General features: G+C 36.2%; 4 protein-coding genes and 1 pseudogene across 5 annotated transcripts; 2 read left to right on the forward strand and 3 right to left on the reverse strand.

The window, feature by feature from the left end:
* LOC120175187 overlaps positions 1-10,532 on the reverse strand; it is a 48,077-nt pseudogene extending 37,545 nt beyond the window's left edge.
* Positions 10,533-13,610: 3,078 nt separating this feature from the next.
* LOC120175188 lies at positions 13,611-14,526 on the forward strand. The gene is made up of 3 exons (XM_039181872.1): positions 13,611-13,805; positions 13,886-14,124; positions 14,376-14,526. Exons 1-3 carry the CDS (start codon positions 13,611-13,613, stop codon positions 14,524-14,526), a joined length of 585 nt encoding a protein of 194 aa, XP_039037803.1.
* A 367-nt stretch (positions 14,527-14,893) lies between these two features.
* On the reverse strand, positions 14,894-18,420 carry LOC120175270 (PTI1-like tyrosine-protein kinase 3). Of its 2 annotated transcripts, none has more exons than XM_039181938.1 (8): positions 18,297-18,420; positions 17,506-17,674; positions 16,742-16,995; positions 16,508-16,634; positions 16,136-16,406; positions 15,690-15,822; positions 15,451-15,537; positions 14,894-15,344 (listed from the first exon to the last, which is right to left on the reverse strand). In XM_039181938.1, exons 2-8 carry the CDS (start codon positions 17,597-17,599, stop codon positions 15,219-15,221), a joined length of 1,092 nt encoding a protein of 363 aa, XP_039037869.1. In that variant the 5' UTR covers positions 17,600-17,674; positions 18,297-18,420; the 3' UTR covers positions 14,894-15,218. The 2 variants fall into 2 exon arrangements, with proteins under 2 accessions (XP_039037869.1, XP_039037868.1); XM_039181937.1 differs by lacking the exon at positions 18,297-18,420 and adding an exon at positions 17,946-18,052.
* A 946-nt stretch (positions 18,421-19,366) lies between these two features.
* LOC120175269 (2,3-dimethylmalate lyase-like) lies at positions 19,367-23,039 on the forward strand. Its single transcript, XM_039181936.1, has 8 exons — positions 19,367-19,786; positions 20,718-20,929; positions 21,076-21,357; positions 21,614-21,736; positions 21,868-22,018; positions 22,303-22,520; positions 22,774-22,810; positions 22,898-23,039. Exons 1-8 carry the CDS (start codon positions 19,441-19,443, stop codon positions 23,014-23,016), a joined length of 1,488 nt encoding a protein of 495 aa, XP_039037867.1. The 5' UTR covers positions 19,367-19,440; the 3' UTR covers positions 23,017-23,039.
* A 677-nt stretch (positions 23,040-23,716) lies between these two features.
* On the reverse strand, positions 23,717-24,418 carry LOC120175271 (mitochondrial import inner membrane translocase subunit PAM16 like 2-like). Its single transcript, XM_039181939.1, has one exon. The coding sequence runs from the start codon at positions 24,152-24,154 to the stop codon at positions 23,777-23,779; it is 378 nt and encodes a 125-aa protein (XP_039037870.1). The 5' UTR covers positions 24,155-24,418; the 3' UTR covers positions 23,717-23,776.
* Between the last annotated feature and the right edge of the window lie 1,507 nt (positions 24,419-25,925).

A 25,925-nucleotide genomic window follows, 5' to 3' on the forward strand; every position in this document is an offset into this window, starting at 1 on the left:
ATAAAACAACCAAAAATCCAGACAATCTTTCGTGTCTTTCTCTTAAAAAAAATTGTCTCTCTCGGCTCCAATCCCCCCTTGTTGTGTCCTCTCCGTGATTTCTGATGGTTCCCCCATTAAAAAACTGACCCCCCCCTTTTTCTTTAACTCTTCCCAAAAACTGCTCTTTATGTCGTGCCCCCCACTTACAAACTGTTTTCTTCAGTTTTTACTCTCTTTTTCCATAACTGTTTGCCTCATTGCTTCTTACGTGGCTCCAAAAAAAATCTGACTTGGTTATTCACTGGGAGTTACAAACTGTTATACTTATTTTAGTCCTGCAATCCACTTTGAATCTTGTATTGGACCTCGGACAAAAATGAGCATCTACAATGACATCTCTGCTTCTGATGATCTTTCAATTTTCGTAGTCCCAAAACCGGTAACCGAACTCATCACTGCCATAACCAACAAAGGCACATTTGTTGGACTTAGCATCAAGTTTACTTCTTTCAGTAGAGTCTATATGTACATAAGAAATACAACCAAACACTCTTAAGTGTTAAAGGTTTATTTATTTCTTGCTCCAAACTTCCTATGGAATTCTATCATCCAAAGGAACTAAGGGCCCACGGCTGATCAAGTAAGATGCAATGTTGATAGCTTCAGCCCATAGAAATTTGGGCAATCGAGCATGTATCCTCATGCTTCTGGCACGTTCATTCAGAGTTCTGTTCATGCGCTCTGCTATGCCATTATGCTGCGATGTCATGGGAATTGTTGTCTCCATCTTGATCTCATTGTTTGCGCAGAAATCTCTGAATCTTCTATTTTTGTACTCTCCTCTATTGTCAGACCTCAACCGCTTGATTTTCAAACCAGTCTCATTTTCCACCATGACCTTCCATTTTCTGAAGGTATCCAAGACTTCTAATTTCTTCTTCAGAAAATAAACCCACACCTTCCTTGTAGAATCATCGATGAAGGTGACATAATATAATGAGCCTGCAAGAGATGGAACTGGAGATGGTCCCCATACATCAGTATGAACCAACTCTAACTTTTTAGCCTTGGGTGTCTTACCATTCTTTGCAAAGCTGACTTTCTTTTGTTTGCCAAAGATACAATCCTCGCATAGTTCGTCATCTACATTTTTTAGATCCGGCAGCTTCCCTTTTGATAAAAGTGTCTTCATCCCTTTCTCGCTCATATGACCAAGCCTTTGGTGCCATAGGTTTGATTTTCCATCAGCATCTGTGGCTGTAATGATATTTTCTAAATTTGAAGTTACATAGAGAGTATCAGTCTTCTTACCACGAGCAATGATGAGTGCTCCTTTGGTAATCTTCCATTCACAGCCTGAAAAGGTTGTACTATAACCTTCTCCATCAAGCTGTCCTATATAAATCAGATTTCTTTTGAGACCAGGAATATGTCTCACTCTTGTCAGCTTCCAAGTGGTCTGGTTTGGCAGCTTTAGTCGGATGTCTCCTTTTCCGACGATCTTCAAAGTTTCATCATCAGCTAGATGAACCTTCCCAAAATCACCACTGACATAGTTCTCCATGATTTTTTGGCATGGGGTGGAGTGGAAAGATGCCCCTGAATCCAAGATCCATGATTCAATCGGATTGTTGACGCTTAGAATCATGGCATCACCTGTCTCCTCTGTCACGTTGGCAGAATCCTGTGCGCCGGTATTTTTCTTCAGTGCTCGGCAATCTCTTTAAAAGTAACCCTTCTTGCCGCAGTTATAACAGGTAAAATCTTTCTTTCCTGTTATTGATTTTTCCCTTCTGGATTTTGATCTGCCGCGATTTGAATTTCTTTCTGAAGTTCTCCCTCTAGACTCCGTGTGCAAGGCTGAGGAGGTTGATGCTTCACCCGATTTTCTTCGTCGAATTTCTTCACTCAATACTAGATCCCGAACATCGTCAAATTTTAATTTGTTGTTTCCTGACGAGCTGCTGACTGCTGTAACATTAGCATTCCAATTGTCTGGTAGAGATGATAAGAGAATTAAAGCTCGAACATCATCATCGAATTCAATTTTCACTGAACTCAACTAGGTTGTGATTGTGTTGAGTTCATTCAGGTGTTGTGCCACCGATGCCCCTTCCGTCATCCGCAAATTGAATAATCGCCTCATCAAATGAACTTTGTTTGAGGCTGAAGGCTTCTCATACATACTGGAGAGAGCCGCCATAAGACCCGCCGTGGTCTTTTCCTTTGCTATGTTGAAAGCAACATTGCGGGATAACGTCAGTCGGATAACTCCGAGGGCTTGTCTGTCGAGAAGAGCCCAGTCGTCATTCTTAATGCCCTCTGGTTCCTTTCCTGAGAGGGGTTGATATAGATTTTTCTGGTACAAAAAATCTTCAATCTGCATCTTCCAAAAGCTAAAGTCCGCATCATCGAACTTTTCAATTTTCACCTTCCCTTCGTCTGCAGCCATCGCTCCCACTCGAATCTGGATTCGTTTGGATCGTTTCTGACAATTCTTGCGAACCACCGTGTATTAGAACACATCCGTCGACAAATTCGTTTCACCGACAAAATTTCACTATTCCCGAAATTTACTATTCACGTGAACAGTAATGAATAGTAACCTCGCAAAAAATTGACAAAATTTACAACCAAAAGCTCTGATTACCAGTTGTTGGGAAATAAACGAGTAACAAGTAATTTCCCTATAGCCAGATTAGTGAGAATACAAAATAAAAGCGGAAAAATAATACCCGAAAAATTGATAACGGAGTTCAGCCAATTATACTTACGTCTTTGGACTACTGCAGATCTTTTACTAAAGAGAAAAAATTACAAGTTTTTACAAAACACACTTGAGAGAGAATTGGAAGATTTTGGGATGATTTTGAAGCTAAATGGGCTAGGGTATTTATAACTAAAGCTTAAGGACTAATATTGTAATTAAACTTATTTCTATTTTAATTCAGAATTGGGGCACCGAATTCGGTGCCCCCTTTGTTAAAAACTTCAGCTCTCCTTTGCTGAAAAACAAAACAAGCCCCCCTTTAAGCCCCCTTTGTTGACTTTACACGGTTAACTTTGTACGGAAGTCATTGAAGTCGCTTGATGGACCATCCGCGACAACGAACTTATGTAATTCTATCTTAGCGCACCGATGAAGCCTTTCTAAACCGGCCTCGACCTCCCCTAAGAAAAACAGATCGATCCCTTTAGGAAAATAAATTTTCATGTAGATCCTTCCTCCTAGTACATATTTTTTTTTTTGGAGAATATGTGTGTATACCTTGCAAGTATTCGAAAAACTGTATCTTGGTTTGCTCATGCTGGGGAAGATAATAGCCGTATGCGTAAGTACATTTGAGAACTCGCCTACATTCAACTATCTTCAATATTTAACGGATCAGGAAAAAAGAAAACAAATGAATCAACTCTTTCTTTTCCGACAAGAAAACGATGAATAAATGACGGTCGTGTGATTATGATTTTACCTGAAGCCATGCATCTGTTATAAACTTAAGCTGACCTTTAGTTGTGCATTGCACATTACAAAGCTTCTCCATCCGGGGAAAAAAAGAAATTTTCTCAGAAATTGAAAAACAGTAGGAGATTGAAGAAGAAAGCAAGGTATACATCCGATATAGACCTAATGTAACCATGAGGATAGTACCTCCATACTCGTATCCAATTATGCATATAGGACTTAAAACTAGACAAATCGCAAACTACTTGAGTTCGACTTGGCCAAAGCTCGGTTAACATTCAAATTGAATAGATTCAATTTGAGTTATTAACAAGTTGAAACGAGTTACTTGATGCCCAACTCAAAATATAATAAATTAATTTTTTTAAGTTAAATTATTAATAATATTAACATTTATATGTTGTTTTTTTAAAATACAATATAAGGTTTTCATGTACTTAAAGTTCAAGTTCATAATCGAGTTCGAGCTTGAACAATAACATGTTTGAGCTTCAATCGAGTTAAGTTTGAGAATGCTTCGAGTTTAAGTTTTGGAAGCTCGAGTCGAGATTCAATTTATGATTTCGAGTTCAAATTGAGTTTGACAATGTTAAATTCGCGAGTTTTCGAGTCAAGTCGAACTCAATTTTAAACTTTTCGAATCAAGTCGAGTTCAAAAATACTCGAACTCAACACGGCTCGTTGCATCCTTAAATACGGATGCTGAACATACATATTTTAGGCAAATGAAAAGTCGAACTAACTTAGAATAATGCTACTGATAAAAAAGAATACGAAGATCCACATCTCAAAATTTTAAAAAAGAGGTAAGAACTTACGAGCTCACTTTCCATCCTATTTAAATCTTCAAGAGCCTTTTATCTTGACTGCAAATAGGAACTTCCAGGTTATCCAAATTTTGTATCGAAAGAAGTCAACATTTTATCAATGCAGTCCATAAAAGGAAACAAAAGACAATAGCTAACACAACCAATCACAGAAACATAAAACATCTCACATAACATTCACGAAACAGGCAAAGTTGATAGGATGATGTGGTGGAAAAAGAAATTGGCTCGTATAGGGAGTCGGGGAAATTATTTTCTGAGATAGGGTGTTTGCCACAATGTTGGTGGGAAGACACACGGACTACTTTGCATCTTTGGGAAGATGCTTGGAAGATACGGCGTCTTTCCCAGACTACATGCAATTGAAATGCCAAGTCTAGCAGAGTAGCAAAGCAGAATGCACCGTGCCGTGTCTTCCAAAGATGCCAGGTAATCTGTGCATATTCCTACCAATACTGTAACAAACACCCTATCTCGGAAAATAATTCCCTTGACACCCTATAGAGCCAATCTTTTCTTCCAACACCCCATCTCAGCATTTTTCCGTTCTACTATAACTTCATCCTCAAAGTAGATGATATGATCCTCAGAAAGATTAAGTAAGCAGTTGGCGGCACATCAACGAGTAAAAGTCTCAAGCAAAAAACTCGGGAATGGGAAGGTTCATGTTTGAGAGGAAAAGTCGAAACCTTTAGTCGAAAGCACTAATCATGAAGCACATAAAAGCCACTACATAGAAGTCAATTTAAGAAAATTCTATTGATGAACTATGCCATGATAAATCAGGGAGAATCTGCATACTGATTGATTGATTGCCCATCGTTCGTAATAATGAGTGTATCTATCCAAGGAGTTCTTTGCCATATCTCGCCTAAATTTTGTATCCACAAACTGCCAGCAAGAATATGAATCATGAGTCAAAAGTTCGATCACTACGAAAGCAGATGTTAAAGACACAATGACCCGAAAAAAAACATTCAGTATACATACTCCCTTCTTCTTAGCAGCTTCATATCCGTAACAAGAATTGAAACCACCAGTGTTCGAACCATGTTGTGACCATGGACCAAGGCATAACCTGCATTTGCATAACATATAATTAACATCGCATAAAGGGTACAACTGTTATATATAACATATAATTAAAATCACATAAAGTGTACAACTGTTATATAATGAGAAGCTGAAGACTTCAATTTGATCTCAATTTTTATGTAACTTGCATTTAGGAATCTCAGATCATCTATCATGATTTTTTATTATTTTTCAAATTTCAGCAAATAATGGATCCTAGGAATATGATGGTTGATTGGATTAAGTTAATTGGAGGATTTCAAATTATTTGAGGAGTTTAGTCTAATTTTCTCCAAGTGTTTGTCCAGTTACTTTGTTAACTAGCTAGTTTCCTATTACAATCATAGTCCTCCTAGCAAATTTAGACTTAGTTACTCAAACTTTGGTGCGAGTGTCGGATACATGTATGTATAGTAGATATCCAAAAATCCTTTTGTATTCTTCTCTTTCTCTTTCACTTCTTACCTTTCCCTTATAGTTGCAATATTCTTTCTTTAACATTCATTCACACCACACTACCTAGAATTTCCAGAAATCTTTCCCCTCAATCTCAACTTTTTTCGAGATTTATGACTGAATCGAAAGCGGATTGATTCCTGGTCATTATTCCTACTATAGCCATAAGCCTTAAACTCCATCAGCTCAAATCCTGTTCCACTATAAACTCAAAGTAGAAAGACTTACCGTTTTGTGGTCTCATTTCAAGTAGTGTCTTTTATATCAGGACCAACGAAAAATTGAAGCTTACCAGCAGAACTCATAGCCACAAGGCGGCATGCATGTCATGTGCATACACCCTAGGTTCTTTTCAATTGGCCGCTTGCACTTGGGACAAATCTTGGAATTATTTAGTATCCTGAACATAGCATACAACAACAGTGGTAAACATGATAGCAAGATTGTCCAAATATTATCCGAGCAAACAGACTATGTAAATGAGTGAAGGTTATAATATGTGGAACAAAATAAAAGAAGTAGCACAAGTTTCCCAATATATATATATATATATTACTTCAGATTAGTTTAAGACTAAAAACTTAGTTTCACTTTAAAAACTTAAAGATACCTTAAAACAATATATTTAGCATATCAGCTCTGGAGAAAAACAGACCTAGCATTTCTTCGTAAATTCAAATTATATGATAGAAATACAGGAATCTTAATTAGAATGTTTCTTCTAGAAAGTGCAATGTACCATACCAGTTCATGTTTTCCCCATCCACGCTATTCTTCAACATTCATTTTGTCACAGTATCACAATCAACAGGACGATGAGCTTCTACAGTACACTGCAACCAAGATTTGCTTTAACATAAAGACATCCGGAAGAGAGTGTTGCCCATGAAATATAATATAATAAAATACAGAAAAGAAAAAGAGAGAAGAGAATAAACTTACATTCCAACAAAATCTATATGAGCACAAACAGGTGACATCAAAATCACCACAGCCGACAGCAAAATAGACAGCATTTTCACACCCTGGAGCAGGGCACCACTTGGTCTAGAAGTGACAAGGTCGAAAAATATAACCACTTTAATCAAAAAAGTGATAACCCATTAAACTAAGATAGCCGGCAACTCATGCTCACTTATGCATTGCACAACAAGTACTACACAAAAGGGAACACATGCAAGTAAACATGCACTGCAAAAAGTCTAACCCGACTTTCAAAAGTCCAGTAGCAAGCAAAAAAGTCCAAATTATTTGATGATTAATAATCCTTTGTAACCTATTGGTATATCTCAAGGTTCTAATACAAGACATACCTCCCTGTTATCTTCAATATAAGATCTGAGTAGAAACTGAGAATACTTTTCCTTTTCTTCGCAAGTTGCCAATTTATCAATCATATCTGGGCCAACAGAAGCTTTACATGATGGCTCGGGACATCTCAGCAATAAACATCCAGGACCGTCATTAATTCTTGTGCAAAGGTAGCCTACCATATTAACAAAATATAGCATAAAAAGTATAAGCAAAGGTTTTGTATCAAAATGCATTAGAGTTTACAAGAGTGAAGTACTTACAACAACAAAGAACACTGGATTTAGTATATATTAGCAACCTAATATAAGAAAATTGAAACCTTAATAACCAAAAGCTAATAGTAGTATGGTGATAAGGCAATATTCATTGGAAACTTTTTTTTTTTTGATAAGATTTGAAGGCCTCATTAAAAACCTCCTTCTTGATTAATGGAGCTTGTATAGAAGCTTCTTAATCATCGGAAGGAGGAAAAGAGTGCCTTATAATTTCATTATAGAAAATAGAATTACAACCTTGGAACAACTATTCCAAAAAACCCTTACAACAATACAGGAGCCAGAAAACCAAACTAAAGAAGCCAACAACATAAAAATCAACCTATACCGGCCTTTGCTAAAGCATCAACATCCATATTCGCTGTCCTTGCAACCCATCTAACAACCCCCCCGAAAGTTCTAAGACTATCAACAATATCTCTAACAATAAAACCATATACAATTGGACATGAAAAGAACCTAGGATTGCACCAGATTGATCCCTCATAAGACCTCCAAGACCTGATTTCTTCCAATCATTGCTAGTGGTTGCATCCACATTTACCTTGACGAAACCCATAGGGGGAGGTAACCAAGGGATTATAGAAGACTTCAAGAAATTGTAGGACGAATAGGAATCCCCTATAGAAGGATCAGAAATTAAAGAGTCCTTAGTAATAGAAACATCCTTATTCTTTTCTAGAAACCAAGAGGCCAGCCTAACTCTTGTTAAGAAAAATAATTCAGACTGATCAAGCTTTCCCCCTTCAAAAACAATAAAATTTCTGATTTTCCAGATTTAAAGAAAGGGAAAGCACTTGTATACAACCACACTTAGACTAGATATAAAATTAGCCTATCAAACAAAGCATAAGAGAGATACCTTGCCAGCAATCCCGGCAAAAAGGATGACCACAACAAGCTGAAGCAAAATTGTCACACGGAAGCAATTCAAAACAAATCCCACAAGTAAACTGGTTGGGAAGCAATAATATGTGTCAGAGGCACAGACTTTGCAATAAACTGGTTGGGAAGCAATAATATGTGTCAGAGGCACAGACTTTGCAAGGATGAACAATAAGAAAGAACATATTTCCAAAAGCATAAGCAAACTCACAAATCTATAGAACTTACTTTGCTAGCATCTGACACATCTATGGCTGGTCTCTCCAACAATCCAACAGATTTCCGCACTCTTTCTTCATTGGCAAACCATTCTTCGTGCACTTGATTAACATTCCTACATAACCAACCGTATGTTGGAAACAAACTAAAAAATCTATATGAACAAGTGAACAGCCTAACGCATGAAAATTGTATCACGGTAAAGCAGCCACAGCTATCTTTTCACCAAAACCAAATAGCTTACTTGCTATGTTAAATAAAAAAAAGGATGGCTTAAAATGGTGTATGTAAACTAAGGCTTAAATCGAAGAAATGCACACACTTGATATTGAAACCTCAATATTACCAATTATAGCGATGGAGCAAAATGGTTGCCTTAACTTTCGGTAATGAAAGAACAGTTGAAACTTTAGAAATATCATCTTCTTGTCATTGTTTTATATCTGCTTCTTTCAAAACAGTGTAACCTTGCTGAAATAGGAAACAAAAGCGTGTTAATAACGGTAATAATGCAGGAAACACTTGTATAAAATTCAATGCCTAATGTTTTTGATCTTCCAAGCTTCGAATATTTGAAGCTAGCAATTCCACTATTACCATAAGAATACAGAGAGCAAGAAACAAAAACCCACTTTCAGGTTCTATTCATCATTAACATAAACCCAAAAGTTTTAGACCTCGACCCTATGACATGGAGTAACTGTTTCATCCAATTGTTTCTTGGATTCATCATGAAGAAATCAAAATGTAATAAAGAACCGACTTAATAAACTATTTAAGTTCAAATTCAATGAAATTAAATAAAAATCAGGAACACCAGTAATGGCAAGTGGAAACCCCTCAAGACAATCACTGCCTCTTTAATAACCAAATCATTCAAAAATGAAACACTAGTATTCACAAGCTATTTGAGTTCGACTCGAAAGAAACTAGAATTTGATTAGATAATTATCAAGTCGAGATTTAGCAGCTTGAGCTATCGATCAAGCTGAGTCCAAGCATCATAATACTCAGCTTGAGCAGCTCACGAGCCTAATCAAGCTTTCTAATTAATATATATTTTAAGTATTTTTCTATTTTTAGGGGACACAATTACCCTCACCATATATTATTTACCCTGACTTAATTTCAAACCCTCTTTCCCCAGCTGCTCATCACTCCAGCCAACATAACCTTTCATTCAGGTAACCAATTTTTTCCCTATACTTTGATTGCTTCCCGAAAGCCACCACTCACGAAGCTCCAATCACAATAACTTTGACGATTCCATTTAGGTGACCAATTTCTTTTGAGTCTTATATTTCAAGCTACAATGCATCTTTATCTCTTTGAGTTTTATATATTGATCTCGATGGCGATGAGGATCACGGTTTTCTTGAAGATGGCGTCCCCCATGTTCAGTGTAATGATTAAGTTGCATGCTAAAAAGAAGCTTAATATAATTAAATATCATCCAAGCATTGTTTTTTCAAAAAAAAAAGGTCTAGCTATCTATAAAGGTGCTGCAGGTTTGATAACTTTATTTTTTTAGAAATATATATAATTATTTAAGTGTCTCAAACGTTGATTTGATTTCTTCTAAAGTAATTGGTGGTTTTATATGCACAAGATATTTAATTTTAGCTCGAGCTCGAGCTAGAATATGGACAAGCTTAATTATCAAAAAGAAAGCATTCTCTTCTATCGCGGAACTGAAAGACAGAGATTACCTTGGGACGCCGAGAAGCAACGGCGCCTGAATCATCGGCGTCGTCTTCTTCAAGCAAACCTTGACCCTCATCGTCGTCGTCATCGCCGTAGCCACCGTAATCATCGTAGTCTTCGTCGTCGTCGTAACCGCCGCTGTAATCACCGCCGTCAAAATCGTCTTCCATGGAAACCGAGTTCAAGTTATCCTCCGACACCATCCCAGAACCTAATACTGCAAGGCCTTGTATGGATGGTGCGAGAGGAAAATGAAACCAAAGAGAAACAAAAGAAGAAGAAGAATTTGGGGTAAGAAATGAAATGAGAGAAAGTGGCGTGGCGAGGCATGGTTTTTGGGGTGCGAAAATCCAATCCGAAGCATGCGGCTCTCGCTTTCTCTCCCCACCGTCCGAATCAATAAAACGCATTCTCGCTCGCCATTGAATTCCCCTAAACACGGGAATTTGGCGCTATAAATACATTTCATTTAATTCAAGGCTAAACTATGAATTTAATACATAAACTATCAGTTTTAATCTATTTTAGAACCTTTCCTTTAAAGTTTTTCAAAATCATAGCCCATGTTTAGTTTTCATTTTATTTTAGTACATGTCGTTAAAAACTTAATGCATTTAGTACCTAAACTATTAGTTTTAATCTATTTTAATACCTAAACTTTCAATTTTTTTAAAACTTAACGTTAAATTTTGAACGGGGTACTAAAATGAAATAAAAACTAAACTTTTGGTATGATTTTAAAAAAAAGAAATTTTAGGTACTAAATAGACCAAAATTGATAGTTTAGGAACTAAATATGTTATTTACCCTTAATTCAATTATAAAAATATTTAAATTAGGGATGTCATACGGGTACAATTTTATGGATTTCACACTGCATCTATTCGAGTTGGGTCGAAGATGGGTATAAGTTTAATGGGTAATGGACGGATGTAGATGTAAAAAGTTATACTCGTTATGGATAGTGGTAGGTGATGTGTTTGAGACTTCACATGTAACACATATGCCCACCTCGAATCTGTCCACCCACTAACTATCCACCATATAAAATTTGGACCATTTATGAATTTATGTATAATTTCATAGACTATTGTGTAAATATTAAGATTTTATAGGACATGACTTATAATTTAACTAAATGTTAGGATATAAACAATTTTACAATTGAATAATGTCGCTTCTCTTATCTTAAATTTTCAATCTTTAGAATTGAAGTTGCCGTCAGGTGGATATGAGTGGATATAGACGAGTACAAGATGGGAGGTAGGTATTCAATTGAGTAGTGAGTAGGGCAGTAAATGAGACGAGACAAATCGCGAGCTACTTGAGATTGACTCGGTCAAAGCTCTATAAATACTCGGATCGAATGGACTCGACTCGAATTCTTAACGAGCTAAAACGAGCTACTTGATACTCGACTCGAAAAGCTCGTGAGCAGCTTGAAAATATAATATATTAAGATTTTTTAAATATTAATAATATTAACATTCATGTGTTGATTTTTTTTAAAATACAGTAAGACTTTCATGTATTTAAGGTTCAGGTTCGAGTTTGAGGATTCAATCTAGATAAGTTTAAGATTTTTTTTTATTTCGAGCCTTTTCGAGCTGCTCACGAGCTTCAGTTCAAGATTTCGAGTTCGAGTCGAGCTTAAAAATTTTAAGCTCGCGAATTTTCGAGTCGAGTCGAGCTCAGCAATACTCGAGCTCGACTCGGCTCGTTTACACCCCTAGTAGTGAGTGTGGGGTGGATTTGAGAATGTAATCACATGTGCGGGTGTGAATATAAATATTTTATCCGTCGCATGTAGTGAATATATAGTAAATACAAAACTATTAGATGGGTATGAGGATGAGGCCCCTTATCCGTCTATCATCCTAATGTAGATATTCAAAGAAAGGGTAAATTACACTAATAAGTTGCCAAATGTTTAGAACGCTTTTATTATGATCATTAAACCTTTAAAATATTTTTATTATAATTAATAAAATTTTAAAACTAACATTAAAATCACTTATTTTTCTAGTAAAGTAAAATCACTAAAGTTTAATACATTTTCATGTCATCCGTTGTTATTAGTTATCTAATCAAACTGCACGAATTAAGTGATCATATTATTATTTATTGAGGTTTCAGTCTCGAACACGACGTCTACAGAAATGTATAAACGTTTATTATCAAATGATTAAAAACTCAAGACTAATAAACATCAATAAGTAAATCGTCCACCCTATGCGTAGCCTGAAGGGTAAACAAGGTTACAATAAAAGTTGAGCTTGAAAAAACGTCTGATAGTATCGGGTGAGATTTCATTCAGAACTGGATCACTGAAGCTGGTTTTCCAAACAATTTTAGTCGCATCATCTTGCATTGTATCACTTTCGTCACAACATAAATCCAATCATCTCCCCGAACACTGATTTACACACAAGAAACACCATCAGCTCGACTTTGGGTTTTCAGGAGGTTGATGCTATCGGGAAGTATCTTGGAATCTCAATGCTCACTGGTAGAGCAAGACTTTACTTTTATCACTGATAAAATCTGTGGCAATCTTTCTGGTTGGGCTAGCAAGACTCTCTCAATGGCAGGTCGTCTCACTCTCTACAAATCTGTTTTATCGATCATACCGGTGTATTCCATGCAAACCCTGGGCTTTCCGAAGAAAAGCTACCCTGACACGTAAATAAGATGCTTTATTTGGGGCACCACCCAGACAAATAGCAAGGTCTCTTTGGTTCGTTGGAACATAGTTTGTCAACCGATCAAAGGAGGAGGACTCGGTATCATTCGGTATCATTCTCCCCTTCGAGCAGAACAGAGTCTTCCTCGTGAAGCTAGGCTACTCTTTACTCACCGATTATGATGCTTACTTGGTGCGTTTACTAAAGCAAAAATATAAAGTTTTGATGCTTGTCCAGATTCCATCAACCGTCAGTGCTGTTCTTATTTATGGCACGGTATTGCTAAATTCTGGAATGGTTTAAAAACCAACCTTGCTTGGACGATTGGTAATGGTTCTATCATCAGATTTTGGGATGATAAATGGATCCCGACTTTAGGTCCTCTAAGGGATCATGCTATTCAGGACCCTTCTCTTGACTAGGACCTTCATCGGACCCTTTTTTGGGATGCAAATGGTCATTGGGATGTTGCTGGTCTTACCTTTACAGTGAACCCAACTGTGATTGATCATATCTTGAATATCAAACCTCTGAACCCGAACGACATCCCAGACCAAATTGTATGACGTTGGAGCAAGGATCTCCAGTTTCAGGTCAAATTAACTTACACCAATCAACTTGAAAACGACTGGGATATGGTTGATAACACTTGAAAATTCATGTGGAGAATTCAAGCCCCTCAAAGAATCAGTTATTCTTCTGGCTTGCTCTCAAGGAGAAAATAATGACGAATTGTGAACGAAATAAGCACATGCTAACAGACAACCTAGCTTGCCCTTCTTGTGGCACATACCTTGAGACGGTTATCCATGTTCTTCGTGACTCTGTTCAAGTTTGGGACAGGGTTATCCCTCCAACTTTAAGTTCTCAGTTCTTTACATGGGATCTTCGAGCCTGGATTGTGAACAACCTCAAGCAGGCAAATACTTTGAATAATGAGACTTTTCTTGATCTTCCCTGTTTATCTCGGTCATTTGACAGCTTTGAAAACAATGAAAGGAGTTTGTCTTCTTCGATATTATTCGGTCCAGTGATGTGTTCCTTCGTCGATGTACCGTTTGGGAAAAATACTATGCCAACTACATACCAAAGTCTTGTAGGACCCATGAGACCCAACAGACATTGTGGAGCAAACCTCCTGCAAGCTGGATGTGTTTGAATTCAGATGGAGCTGTGCCCTTGTCCACTGGAGGAGGATCTATTGGTGGTGCTATCCATGATTCGAATGGTTGGTTTAAGTAAAAACATTGGGATAAGCTCGGTTCTTCAAGCCGATCGAGCTATGAGGGATATATACTGAACTTACTACTGCCAAAAATTCTAGCTTCACAAGAATGATGGTCCAGTGACTCCAGTCGGATAATTCTCAGACGATGAATATGTTGAGCGAAATAAATGCTATTCGGAGCCACATCCCTATTGTTCGAGCAATTGCATGTTTATGCATGTGTGCATGGGAGATAAGTTTCCAACGGATTTAACGTTGTAGTAATTCTGTGCCCAACCGTCTTGCCAAGCTCGCCCCAGCAACTCACTTTGATCTCATGCAGTATGTTTCTCCTCATCTCCAAGTCATTGATCTTCTCGCTCGTGATTCCTCTGCCGCTCCGATAGCTATTACCGTCTCAGATTTAGACTAATGTTCTAGACACACTTTCAATTAAATTCGAATTCTGTCACCGTCACTCTTAGTGGATAATCTGTAAATTTCTATATAAATCTCATTTGAATCTTGGTATGCCCTGACCATGAACTCGGAGAACTAACCTACCTAAGCTTTTAATTAAAAAAAACACTGAAACAAACAAAAAAATGTTTTTCATAAAACATTTTACATGAAAAAAATATAACCTTCACATTAAAATTGTATAATTATGGGAACTCACAAAACCATTTTTTTTCCTTTTTCAATGAAGATTTACATATAAAAGTACATTAACTTTAAACATAACAAATCAAAGCATACCTTAGAGAAATAAGAAACTCGTCATTTTAGCACAAAATAAGTGAAAATCCCAAGCAAACATATAAATCATTTAACATTTATATTCACCACACAACCTAAACCCCTTGGTCAATTCTTTCGATGACTAAAACTCGAAAAGGAAGTTTGGAACTTGAGGTCTGAAAACCGGTGACGGGCAGATCATATTGGCGATGGTACACGGTTGGACTCGATCCTAAACGTTCATGTTATATTTGAAAAGTTTGGAAGGAAAGAAATACGATTAATATTTTAGCGATCCGATGAAATCTTCAAATGGATGAAGCCAAACTGTGCATAGGCTAGGGAAATTTCGAAGAAAGGTGAGGGAGCGAGGCTCATCTGATTTTAAGACTTGAGTTCTGGCGCTGGAGCGGGGACCTTCAACAGTGGTTGGAGAGCCTTGACCACAATGCTCATGTTTGGACGGAACTCAACTTCGTATTGCACGCACAATGCTGCCACAGCTGCTAACTGCATCAACAAAACATAACGAAAACCGTCAATTGCTAGTTTGGTGCGGCTGTTACATGTCTTTGGTGTTCGAACAGATTAAGGAGACACGGGACAATAGAAGTACCTTAGCAATTCCTTTAGGAGGATACTCTCCCTTCAGTTTTGGATCTACACATTGTTTAACTTTGTCTTCACTCAGTCTTGGAGTAGCCTAATTCGAGGAAAAAGAAATGTTGAAGAGTTAGTCCCATTAAAAGTACATCCGAAAGGTCGAACACTATATAAACAAAACAAAAACGCACCATAACACCAGATAAAGAAAAGGGAACAGATTGACAGAAAGAAGAGAAAGCATTAACTCACCCAGGTAACGAGGCTTTGCTGTCCACGCGGCATTGTGTGGTCGACAGGTTTCCTTCCAGTCAAAAGCTCTAGAAGGACAACCCCGAAACTATACACATCACTCTTCTGCGTCAACTGTCCAGTCATTGCATACCTGGAAAAAACGGAATCATAATTTGTTACATCATAGATTATATCCGCAGCACCTCCGGGATAGTGGTGTATTCATAAAAAAGAAAACTACACACAATTCATAAATTCATTCCTGTAGTTCTAACAACACAGATAGTGGACTCCGCATATAGCCCATTGGATCTATCGTGAAAGAGGCAGAAAATAATATAGGAGTCTAAAAAGTGGCGTCATTAGGGGGGAAATGTTGTATCAATACGTAATTATGCATAATTTTCTAGATGTTATCCGAGAACGTAATTAAACATAACATAAAAGGAGCTTAGACAGCATACTCTGGAGCATGATAGCCAAAGGTCCCCAAAACTCGAGTGGAATGTAGCCGAGCAGCCATGTCGGGAGACTGGTTTGAGAGGTTAAAATCTGCAATCTTTGCTTGGAAATCATCGAACAGAAGGATATTGCTAGATCTGATATCTCGGTGTATAGAGGGCTGAACCGTCTCATGCAAGTATTCCAAGCCCCTTGCTGCATCAACTGCGATTCTTACCCTTTGCATCCAGTCAAGCACAGGACCTGGTTGTGCACCTTGAACCCCCTTCCTTCCTAGAATCACCAGAATGAAAGAAGTCAAACTAATAGTGTCTATTTTGTATAACAAGATCTCGTCCGACAAATCTCTATCATAAAAAAATGACTTCACAAACCATGCAATACGTCATGTAGTGATCCCATTGTCGCAAACTCGTATGCAAGCACGCGGTTGTTTCCTTCAATACAGTAACCTAGCAACTCGACAAAATTGTCATGCTTCAATTTTGAAACCCTTGAAACCTAAGAGAAAGGGGGAACACAAGATGCTTAAACAACATAAAATTGCATTATCAATCAGAACAAGAAAAATAATCAGAAAAGACCATTCTGTTGAATTGCCAACACACCTGGGTCAGAAACTCAGCATCCGACTCAGCCTCGGAGGAAACATCAAGCTTTTTCACAGCCACAGCTTTTCCATTGTCCAAGTTTGCATAATAAACTCTTCCGTATGAACCTTCTCCAATCAAAGCCTTTGATCCAAAATTATCAGTCTTTTCTTTCAATTCTTCAAGTGATAATGCAGGCACTTCAATAGGCGGTACTGATTTTTGCACTTCGTGCTTGGCAGGAGCAGCTGCCTTTGAGTTCTTTTGATTCCCTGAAAGCACAAAACATCAGCAACAACAAATCATTGAAAGAACAGAAGCATGCAAACACACACACACACACACATATATACACCGTACAGCATATAACAATATTAGAATATTGAACAGCATATGCCCTTTTTCTTAAAATTTATGCAAAGATCTTTTCCTTTTGAGTACACTAAAACTTTAACCAAAATGGAAAGACAACTAAAAATATTTTTTTTATCTTATTCTTAGCAAGTAAAACACATATCCCTCCCTCTCCGAACAGACACAAAGATTACTATTTTCCAAATTCAAATAATAAATGAGGTATCTCGGAAGTTGTTATTTTGCTCTCATGCCTTGTCCAGGTTGCATTTCTATTCAGTGGTTTCAGTTAGTTTCGTATAAGGTGTTCGAAAAAGTAGAATTTAATAAGGCATACAATCGAACAAACACAACCGTGCATTTCCCACCGCGAAAAGATTCATAACGGCAAGTAATAACTACCAAATCAAGTTAGCATCAAACCATACCATCTGTATCATGATCAGAGCTCTTCAAGTGCTCACTTTCACGCGGTTGATAACTCTCCTCGACAAGACACGAACAGCAAAGCCATCTACGCATCCTCGATCGTCTCCTCAAATATAAATCATCCGAATTTTCTAGTCGAACAAAGTAGCCAGGAGGAGGTGTCTGTGCCTGCATAAAGTTTTAGAACGCATCAATAATCCAATAAACATAGAGTAAAATCAAATTAAAGTATGATAATCGAAACAAACATATATGAAGAACAAGCTGAAAATCAATAATTCCATGCAACTGATCAAAAGGCAATGCTCATGCAATTGAATTAATTAAAACTAATTAATCAAATGTTATGAAAAGAATTTTCGATCAAGTTAACATCTTCAACATTCGAATTCACCAAAAAAAAAAGCTTAAGGAGACTAACAGAACCATTAAGCCTTACCACCAAGCCTTGTCGTAGATAACCATCTTCCATCAGAGAAATTAAAGATGGAAACAAAAACGAATCAAAAATTAAACGAAAACCCAGAAAAATTAAGGCCGAAGTCCAAAAAGGGTCGATGAGAATTCACAAAACAAATCAAAAACTCAAAAGATAAACGAAAATTCTTCAACTTTAAATTTGAAAAAATAATGAGGAAAGCAAGGGGATAATAATAATAGTTGAAGAAAACAATGGAGACAGATAAGCACACGTAAACAACACAACTTTACAGATTCGAAACCGAAACAAAAAGGATTAAAATAGAGAGACTTTGAAAAAAATCAAATCCAATTATATTAATGATAATACCTGGCTTCTTCTCTCTTTCTTTACTGTTGGAAAATCTTCTCTGTTTCTCCTCTAGAATTTGTTTGTTTGTTCTTTACGGCAATTTGATGATTTTTGAAGGGTTTTTCCTTTCGAATTTTAAAGGAAAATGGAAAAAGAAAACATAAATTTGCCAAAGAGGCAACCAGGGGACAAAATGATAAAATAATATAAACAAAAAAGGAAAAACGAAATTCGCCTCTTTAAATATAGGATAAAATACATTTTAATTCAATTTCGATAATGATTACAAGTTATAAAATAATGTCTGACTATTTATGTATTTTAAATTTATCATTTAAAAAATTAATGATAATTTGAGTTAGACATAATTCATTGACTGTGATATAATAGTGATTTAAGATTTTGGATTATATTTTATCAAATCATAATCAAATACGTTAACGTTCAATTCAAACTTTTGTTAATCTTTTTTTACAAAAGAAGACAAGTTTAAAATATATGAATAATCAGATGATCATTTTATAACTTTTAAAAATCGAAGACTCAACATTTAAGTGATTACGATATAATATTTATTTAAAAGTTTCTTAATTATTGATATTGTAGTTGCTTGAATCTTTTAAGTAGTATAATAATCTTTTTATCATTGAGATTATTCAATAAATTTAAAATGATAAAATTTTAAATATAAAAATCATCTTTTAATTTGGCTTAAAGTATGACAAAATTAGTAAACTATATTTATTTTCACTATTAAAAGTATTTATATAATAACATATCATTATTAATATTTAACATAATATTTATTTAGGAGCAAAATTCTCTTCCTTGTTCTTAGGTAGAAAATAGATATTTAATTAAACAACATTATTTATGACTTCTTAAAAATAACTATTTTATTATATATATATATATATTCCAAAATATCTCAAGCATTCATAATCAAATGTATAAAAAAATAATATTTGAATGTGGATTCTATACGATATTTTACTCATCAAATCGCCATTGATAAGTTTATTATTTATTTATTTTTGCCCAAGAAAATTCCGTGACTATAAACTGCCTTTTCAATTTGTCATCACCAAAACGAAATGCAAAGAGAGTGTGACAGCGAGTGTTGAGTGAACTTCCCAGTTTTTTTTTTTTTCAACCTTCAACCATGAACCCATCATCATCGTCATCAGTGATTACCCGAGATCAAACCCTCTTTCTTTTCAACCACCCTTTCCCACAATCTCAATCATCCCCTCTCTCAAATTTCAAGAATGGTTCCTGTATATCTCCCGTCATCAACACCCACACAAGAAAGCCAAAGACCCACACTTTGTTCACGTCTCCTAAGCGATTCCAAGCCATCACTTGTTGCTTAGGCGACAGGAGTTCGCCTGCAATGACACTTCGACAGATTCTGGAATCGCCTGGGGTTCATCAAGGCCCTGCTTGTTTTGATGGTCTCAGTGCTAAGCTTGTTGAAAGAGCTGGGTTTCGGTATTGTTTCACCAGTGGTAATCTTTGCTCTCACTTTCCTTTTTGTTTCTTTTCATTGATTTATGAATTCTAAGATGTGGGTTTTCTTTAGCTGGAGTTGTTGGATCTGAAAAACTTCAATCTTTTCTGTTTGTTGATAGGCTGGTGTTTGTGTTTTGGATTTCTTTTGTTTTGATGGTTCATGCAGTTTATAATAAGGGGCATAAATGAACTTAAACGAATTTGTTTGTTTATTTTTAAGGCAATCATGTTCTGTTCGTGTTCTCTTAAATTTTTAATATCGTGTTTGAAGTTATTTGTGTTCGGTTCGTTTAGCTTTCGTAAATATATTCATGTACATGTTCGAACATGTTTATATAACATTTCGCTTTACGATTTGTTCATTTACATCCCTATTTATAATCCCAAAACTTGTTCTTTGCTTTTAGGTTGATAACTACTTGAGCTTCTATGGTTAAGGTTTCTCTTTAAAATTGTTTTTTTTAAGAAAAATGTTCTCGTAGTTCAATTAAGTACAAATTTCTTATTGATAAATTACATTTTTTTTAAATTCAAATTACTAACTGACCATTTCATTAAAGCTAGTTCTTTTGTTTCCTTTGACTTCCAAAATCCAGATATTAGCTTAATTGGACTTAATTTGAGGACCATATATGAATTCAGTGGGTTTTTATAGTAAAAACTTAGTAATTACCGCAATTTTGGTCCTTTCGTTCTTACCACATGTCTTACCACATGTCTTACCACATGTTGGTTTCATTGTAGAACACTACTATTTTTGTTTCTTTGAATCTGCCCCTTCCAGCTTGATCCATTTCCATTTTCCAGAATCAAAATCTGAAATGTGTATTATTACACAGATGTATTTGTTTAAACGATTTTCGCTATCTTGTTGCTCAACTGTCTCAAGATGCTTTGTGCATTAACGTCCTTTGCTGCCGTCGTTAGGATTTTCCATTTCTGCTGCTCGCCTGGGATTACCGGACACGGGATTTATTTCCTATGGAGAAATGGTTGATCAGGGACAACAAATCACCCAGGCCGTGTCGATTCCTGTTATTGGAGATGGCGATAATGGATATGGTAATGCGATGAATGTGAAGAGAACTGTTAAAGGATATATAAGAGCTGGCTTTGCCGGGATCATTCTCGAAGATCAGGTACATGTTCTGAGCAAAATAAAATCATCTTTTCAAATATTTTTGTTGCTGTATTGACATTACACGAACACTGCAGCTCCGTAAACAATGGTTTATTTGGTTTAGTTCATATTTGAGGCTCGGGATTTGTAAAATTTTACTGTTAGGTGTCTCCGAAAGCTTGTGGTCACACACAAGGCAGGAAGGTGGTGTCCAGAGAGGAAGCCATTATGAGAATTAAAGCAGCGGTTGACGCTCGCAAAGAGAGTGGTTCGGACATTGTTATTGTGGCACGGACAGATTCTCGTCAAGCACTGTCTTTAGAGGAGTCACTCTGGAGATCAAGGGCTTTTGCCGATTCCGGAGCAGATGTCCTTTTCATTGATGCACTATCTTCTAAAGAAGAGATGAAAGCATTTTGTGAAGTTTCTCCGTTAGTTCCAAAAATGGTATCGCATGTTCTTTTGAAACTATACAAAGTAATAAGTATCGTTTGCCTATGTACATGATTATATACCCAGTTTATTGCATGATAAATAGAACACCGAGGAAACATAACTTTATCCGGTGGTAGGCCATCGGTTTTCTTTTGTTGCGTAAACGTTTAACATCTCTATAGGCTTTCCAATATGAATTTGGAGGGTAATTGTTCTAGCATAGAACCTTCCGAATGAGAACCGATGCAGCTTTTGCACTCCTTTGTAGGCTAACATGCTTGAAGGTGGGGGGAAAACACCGATACTCACTCCGCTTGAACTTGAAGAAATCGGATATAAACTTGTGGCATATCCGCTCTCCTTGATTGGAGTATCTATCCAAGCAATGCAGGTTATGTATCTTCACTTTGTTCATGTGTACAAAAGCGCACATAACCTTCTTATGAGAGATACTTCATTCTCTTATGATTCATTTGTTAAGACGATGTTGCTTCTCAAAAGCCAACCTCCTCAAATTTGCAGGATTCGCTTACTGCCCTCAAAGGCGGTCGTATTCCGCCTCCGGGGAGCATGCCATCTTTCGAAGAAATCAAGGAAATCTTAGGTTTCAATAAATACTATGAGGAAGAAAAAAGATATGCTGCCAGCAATTATCGGCTATCTGGAGACGGAGGTGGGTGAGATTTAATACTCTTAAGGTCCAAACTGAACTTAAAACCTATGTTACTCAGACTTGGTGCGAGTGTCGGTTATGGGGTATGTGCTCGGCATGGGAGTTTTCAATTTTTTCCATATTTTTGGATATTGGAAAATTTTGTATTTGTCCTGCCTTCTTTGTTACTATAAGTTGCTGACATTGCCAACTCCGACTCCCAAATTAAACCCTTAGTTTTTCTGGAGAATAATGAAATATTGTTGCCTTGTCTTCCTAATCCTATAATCACGGTTTATGTTCAGTGAGCAGTAATGCATACAGTATAGAAAGGGTTCGAGATGAGTCGGAACAAAGAGGTCAAAGTCCTCAAGATCCGGTTGTCGAGGTGATAACTCCTGATGTATACAGTAACTATCGTGCAGATGGTTCAAGGGATCCTTTTGCTAGGATCTGGTCTCGGACATTGAGAATCAAGATTACTGGAAGAGATGGAATCGAGAGACTGGACGTTAGAGTTCCTGTAAGTCTTCTGCTTCAAGCGAAGGTGCCTTATTAATTAGGTAGCTTATCATTTCATTAACTGAACATGCCCGTATGCCAATCCTAATTTCTGGTAAGTGCTGCTTCTATTGTCGAAATTCATTCGGGTGTTTAATACGTGATATGGATTTGATAGTCTGGTCCAGCCGTTTAGTTTGCTTGAACTCTTTAGCGAAAATCCATTGTGAAGATATTCTTCTACCGTTTAAATAATTCATTCGGTTTTTCCTCAGGCCGGGTTTTTGGAAGGAATAACAAATATCGTTCCGGGTATGTTACTGTTTTACGAACTTAATCTACCGTGACCATGTTTCTTGAATATTTAACTGCAAAGAGTTTGATTTCCTTTCTTGACAGCTTTGGGGGGCATAAACATCAAGGAATTGTTGGACGATGCTGCCGAAGAAGTTGGTGGGAAGCTGTTGTTGGATTTTAACGATACAATGGGTGACAGAATTCAAGTCTTTCTCGAATGAAACCCCATTGTAGTCGAGCTTTTCACGACTCAAAAGTTGAAGGTAAGTCTTTGACGTTATTCGATATTTGATTCATTGACTTGTTAGGCCTGAAATCGAGGAGTGTTAGTTCTAAATCGGAACTTCCTCCTATCTTTGGTTAATCTGCTGCTAGTGAATGCAAAATATAAAATGGTAGAAAAATGGCAAACTCGAATTCCGACCGATTTGAAACTTGAATTCTAAATGTCGACGCATTTGCATTTAATAATTCAACTTTCTTCACAAGTAGTTTTTGGTTATATCGGAAAATTGTGGATGCGATCACAGAGGTGGCAAGTGGAACGCCGGCAGATCCATACCTTACTTTCAAGCTTCCCTAGAATTCTTAAGTTTCGAAAAACATGTTGGAACAAATTCAAACTTATAGAACCACAGTATAACATCAAAATAAGGCTTGGATTTTACAAGAACATCTTGGTATTCTTTACATACAGTTTCTTACATATTTTTTTCAGTGCCTCAAGTTTCAACTAAACTACAACGTAACTGTAACAGCGTAACAAGTTAGTCACCGGCGACGACATATTGCCGGAACGAAAACTTAATTATTAGATTCAACCACTCGACTATATAACATCGTGGACAAAAATTTGAATGAATAGTTTGAACTGCAAGAATGGGCAGCAGGATAGGATGGTGTATATAGTTGTAATATTCGAGTCGGAATTAGTTTATAAATGGGGATCTGTATGTGAAACGAGTAAACCTGGACGGATTTTCAACTAGTAGGACTGCCCTCTCCTTTGGCTCGATGGGAGGCTTCTGAGCACTCCTTAGCCCGATGAGCCTTTGACTGAAGGTAGAAGTTCCCAACCTTGGCCTTCTTCTCGAATAAATGGTCATACTTCTGCAATAAAGTAGTGTAAGAAGGTTTAAAGGTTATTCGAGATGAAAGCAACTGAAAGGGAAAACAAAAAGAGATGCTTAAAATACTAGCCTTCGTTATCTCCTCCCAAGTGGCATCCTCGCTTACACCAAGAATCTGCCTAGCTTCATGCTCCGTCATGACTCTACCAGCTCCATTTTGTAGTGTCTCATGTGTAACACCGGATTTTGCAGCATCTGCGATGAACTTACATTCAAAAGATTGATACATATGATATGAAGCACACAAAACAGCTGCCACTATAAAAACATTACTAATTGCCTCGTTGCTCACGGCGAGTTTAGCAACAACAACAATAAAACCCTATTCTAAAAAAAAAGTAGTGTAATACTGAACTAACTTGAGAGTGCTTGACGGTATGCTTGAACAACAGCTCGAGCCGGTATACCCGATCCCTAGGAACTCTCATGAAGGTCACTCAGACAACACCCTCAGACTACTTTCTTCCCTGTTTGAAGAAGGAAAAGTGATGGAAAGAAGGAAGGGTTTGATTATAGCCTTGCATGAAATGGTGAGTGTATATATAGATGAAAATAGTTGTTGATAAACGCTGTCAAAATATGACTAATTCAATCTATTTTAAATTAGATTAAATTATAATTTTGGAGTATGCCTAATTGGTTCATTCAACTAAATAATTAATTAATCATAAATCTTAACTGTTTAATTTTAGCTCTTCATCATGATCCAAGTGTTCATTAAATCTAACGTGTTCTATAATCTTTAACATCTTTCAAATCAATACTTTTTTTTAACAATATTATTAATATTAAGTAGAACAAATTAAATTAGACAATTAATTAAAATAAATATTTATAATAATAATAATAAATTATAATAGTATTTTATAATAAAAAAAATAGTTGAAATTTTTTGTGGAGGTAAATCCGATAATATATGGCCAAATCTTCTTAAAAAAACTTGAGAAATGAGGTTGGTTTAGAATTAATTAGGAGAATAGGATCATTGGTTTAATAAAGGTTGGAGTCCTCACCTTTTGCCCACAACAATGTAAAAGTTTTGAGTGAACTATGCATTTAGTATCTAAATGGTCTATTTTAGTAATTAAACTTTCAACGTTTTCAAAATCATGCCTAACGTTTAATTTTTATTTCATTTTAGTACTCACCGTTAAAAGCGTAACACGTTTAGTACATTAACTATCAATTTTGATCCATTTTAATACCTAAACTTTCAAATTTTTCAAAACTTATCGTTAAATCTAAAAGGGATATTAAAACGAAACAAAAACTAAAGTTTTTAATAGCAGATACTATAATGAAACAAAAACTAAATTTTAAGTGTGGTTTAAAAAAATGAAAGTTTAGATATTAAAATAGATCGAAACTAATAATTTAGGTATTAAACGCGTAATTTACACAAAATATTTGTGTCCTATCAACAACTTTAATCTAGTTTTTAATGTTCATTGAATCTTGTAAGTACAAAATTTGAAAGAAAGAAAGAAAAAAAAAGGTGAGAAAATTGCTGACAAGAGATAAGGATTTCTGTAAAGTCGTTGACAGGAGATGGCAACTTTAACCTTCACTACAACAATAATTTCATTTTGCCTAATTAATTTTATATCATACCTCATTTATAAATTGTGTATTTATAATATTATAATTATATAATTTTAAATTGTGAACGTGATAATGGAAATATGTGTGGATCCATAACTTGCAGAGCCTGGTGTCCCTTCTGTGCAGCCGACAAAATTGAAATGTGATAGTAAGACAACTATACATATTATTATAAATTCAGAGAAAACTAAACACGTAGGAACATATTATCACTTTCTAAGTGAAAAATTCAAGAAAAGATCATGCAAGTTGAATATGTTACAACAACATAACTGATAGTTGATGTCATGATCAAGGTTTTGGGTAGTCAACAGCATAAATACTTGATTTCCAAGTTAAAATCTGAAGATATTTTTGAGCTCCAACCTGAGGGAAAATATAAAAAATAATATGATAAT

This window comes from Hibiscus syriacus, unplaced genomic scaffold, assembly GCF_006381635.1.
Source record: "Hibiscus syriacus cultivar Baekdansim isolate YM2019G1 unplaced genomic scaffold, ASM638163v2 tig00112159_pilon, whole genome shotgun sequence".
Lineage (NCBI taxonomy): Eukaryota > Viridiplantae > Streptophyta > Magnoliopsida > Malvales > Malvaceae > Hibiscus > Hibiscus syriacus.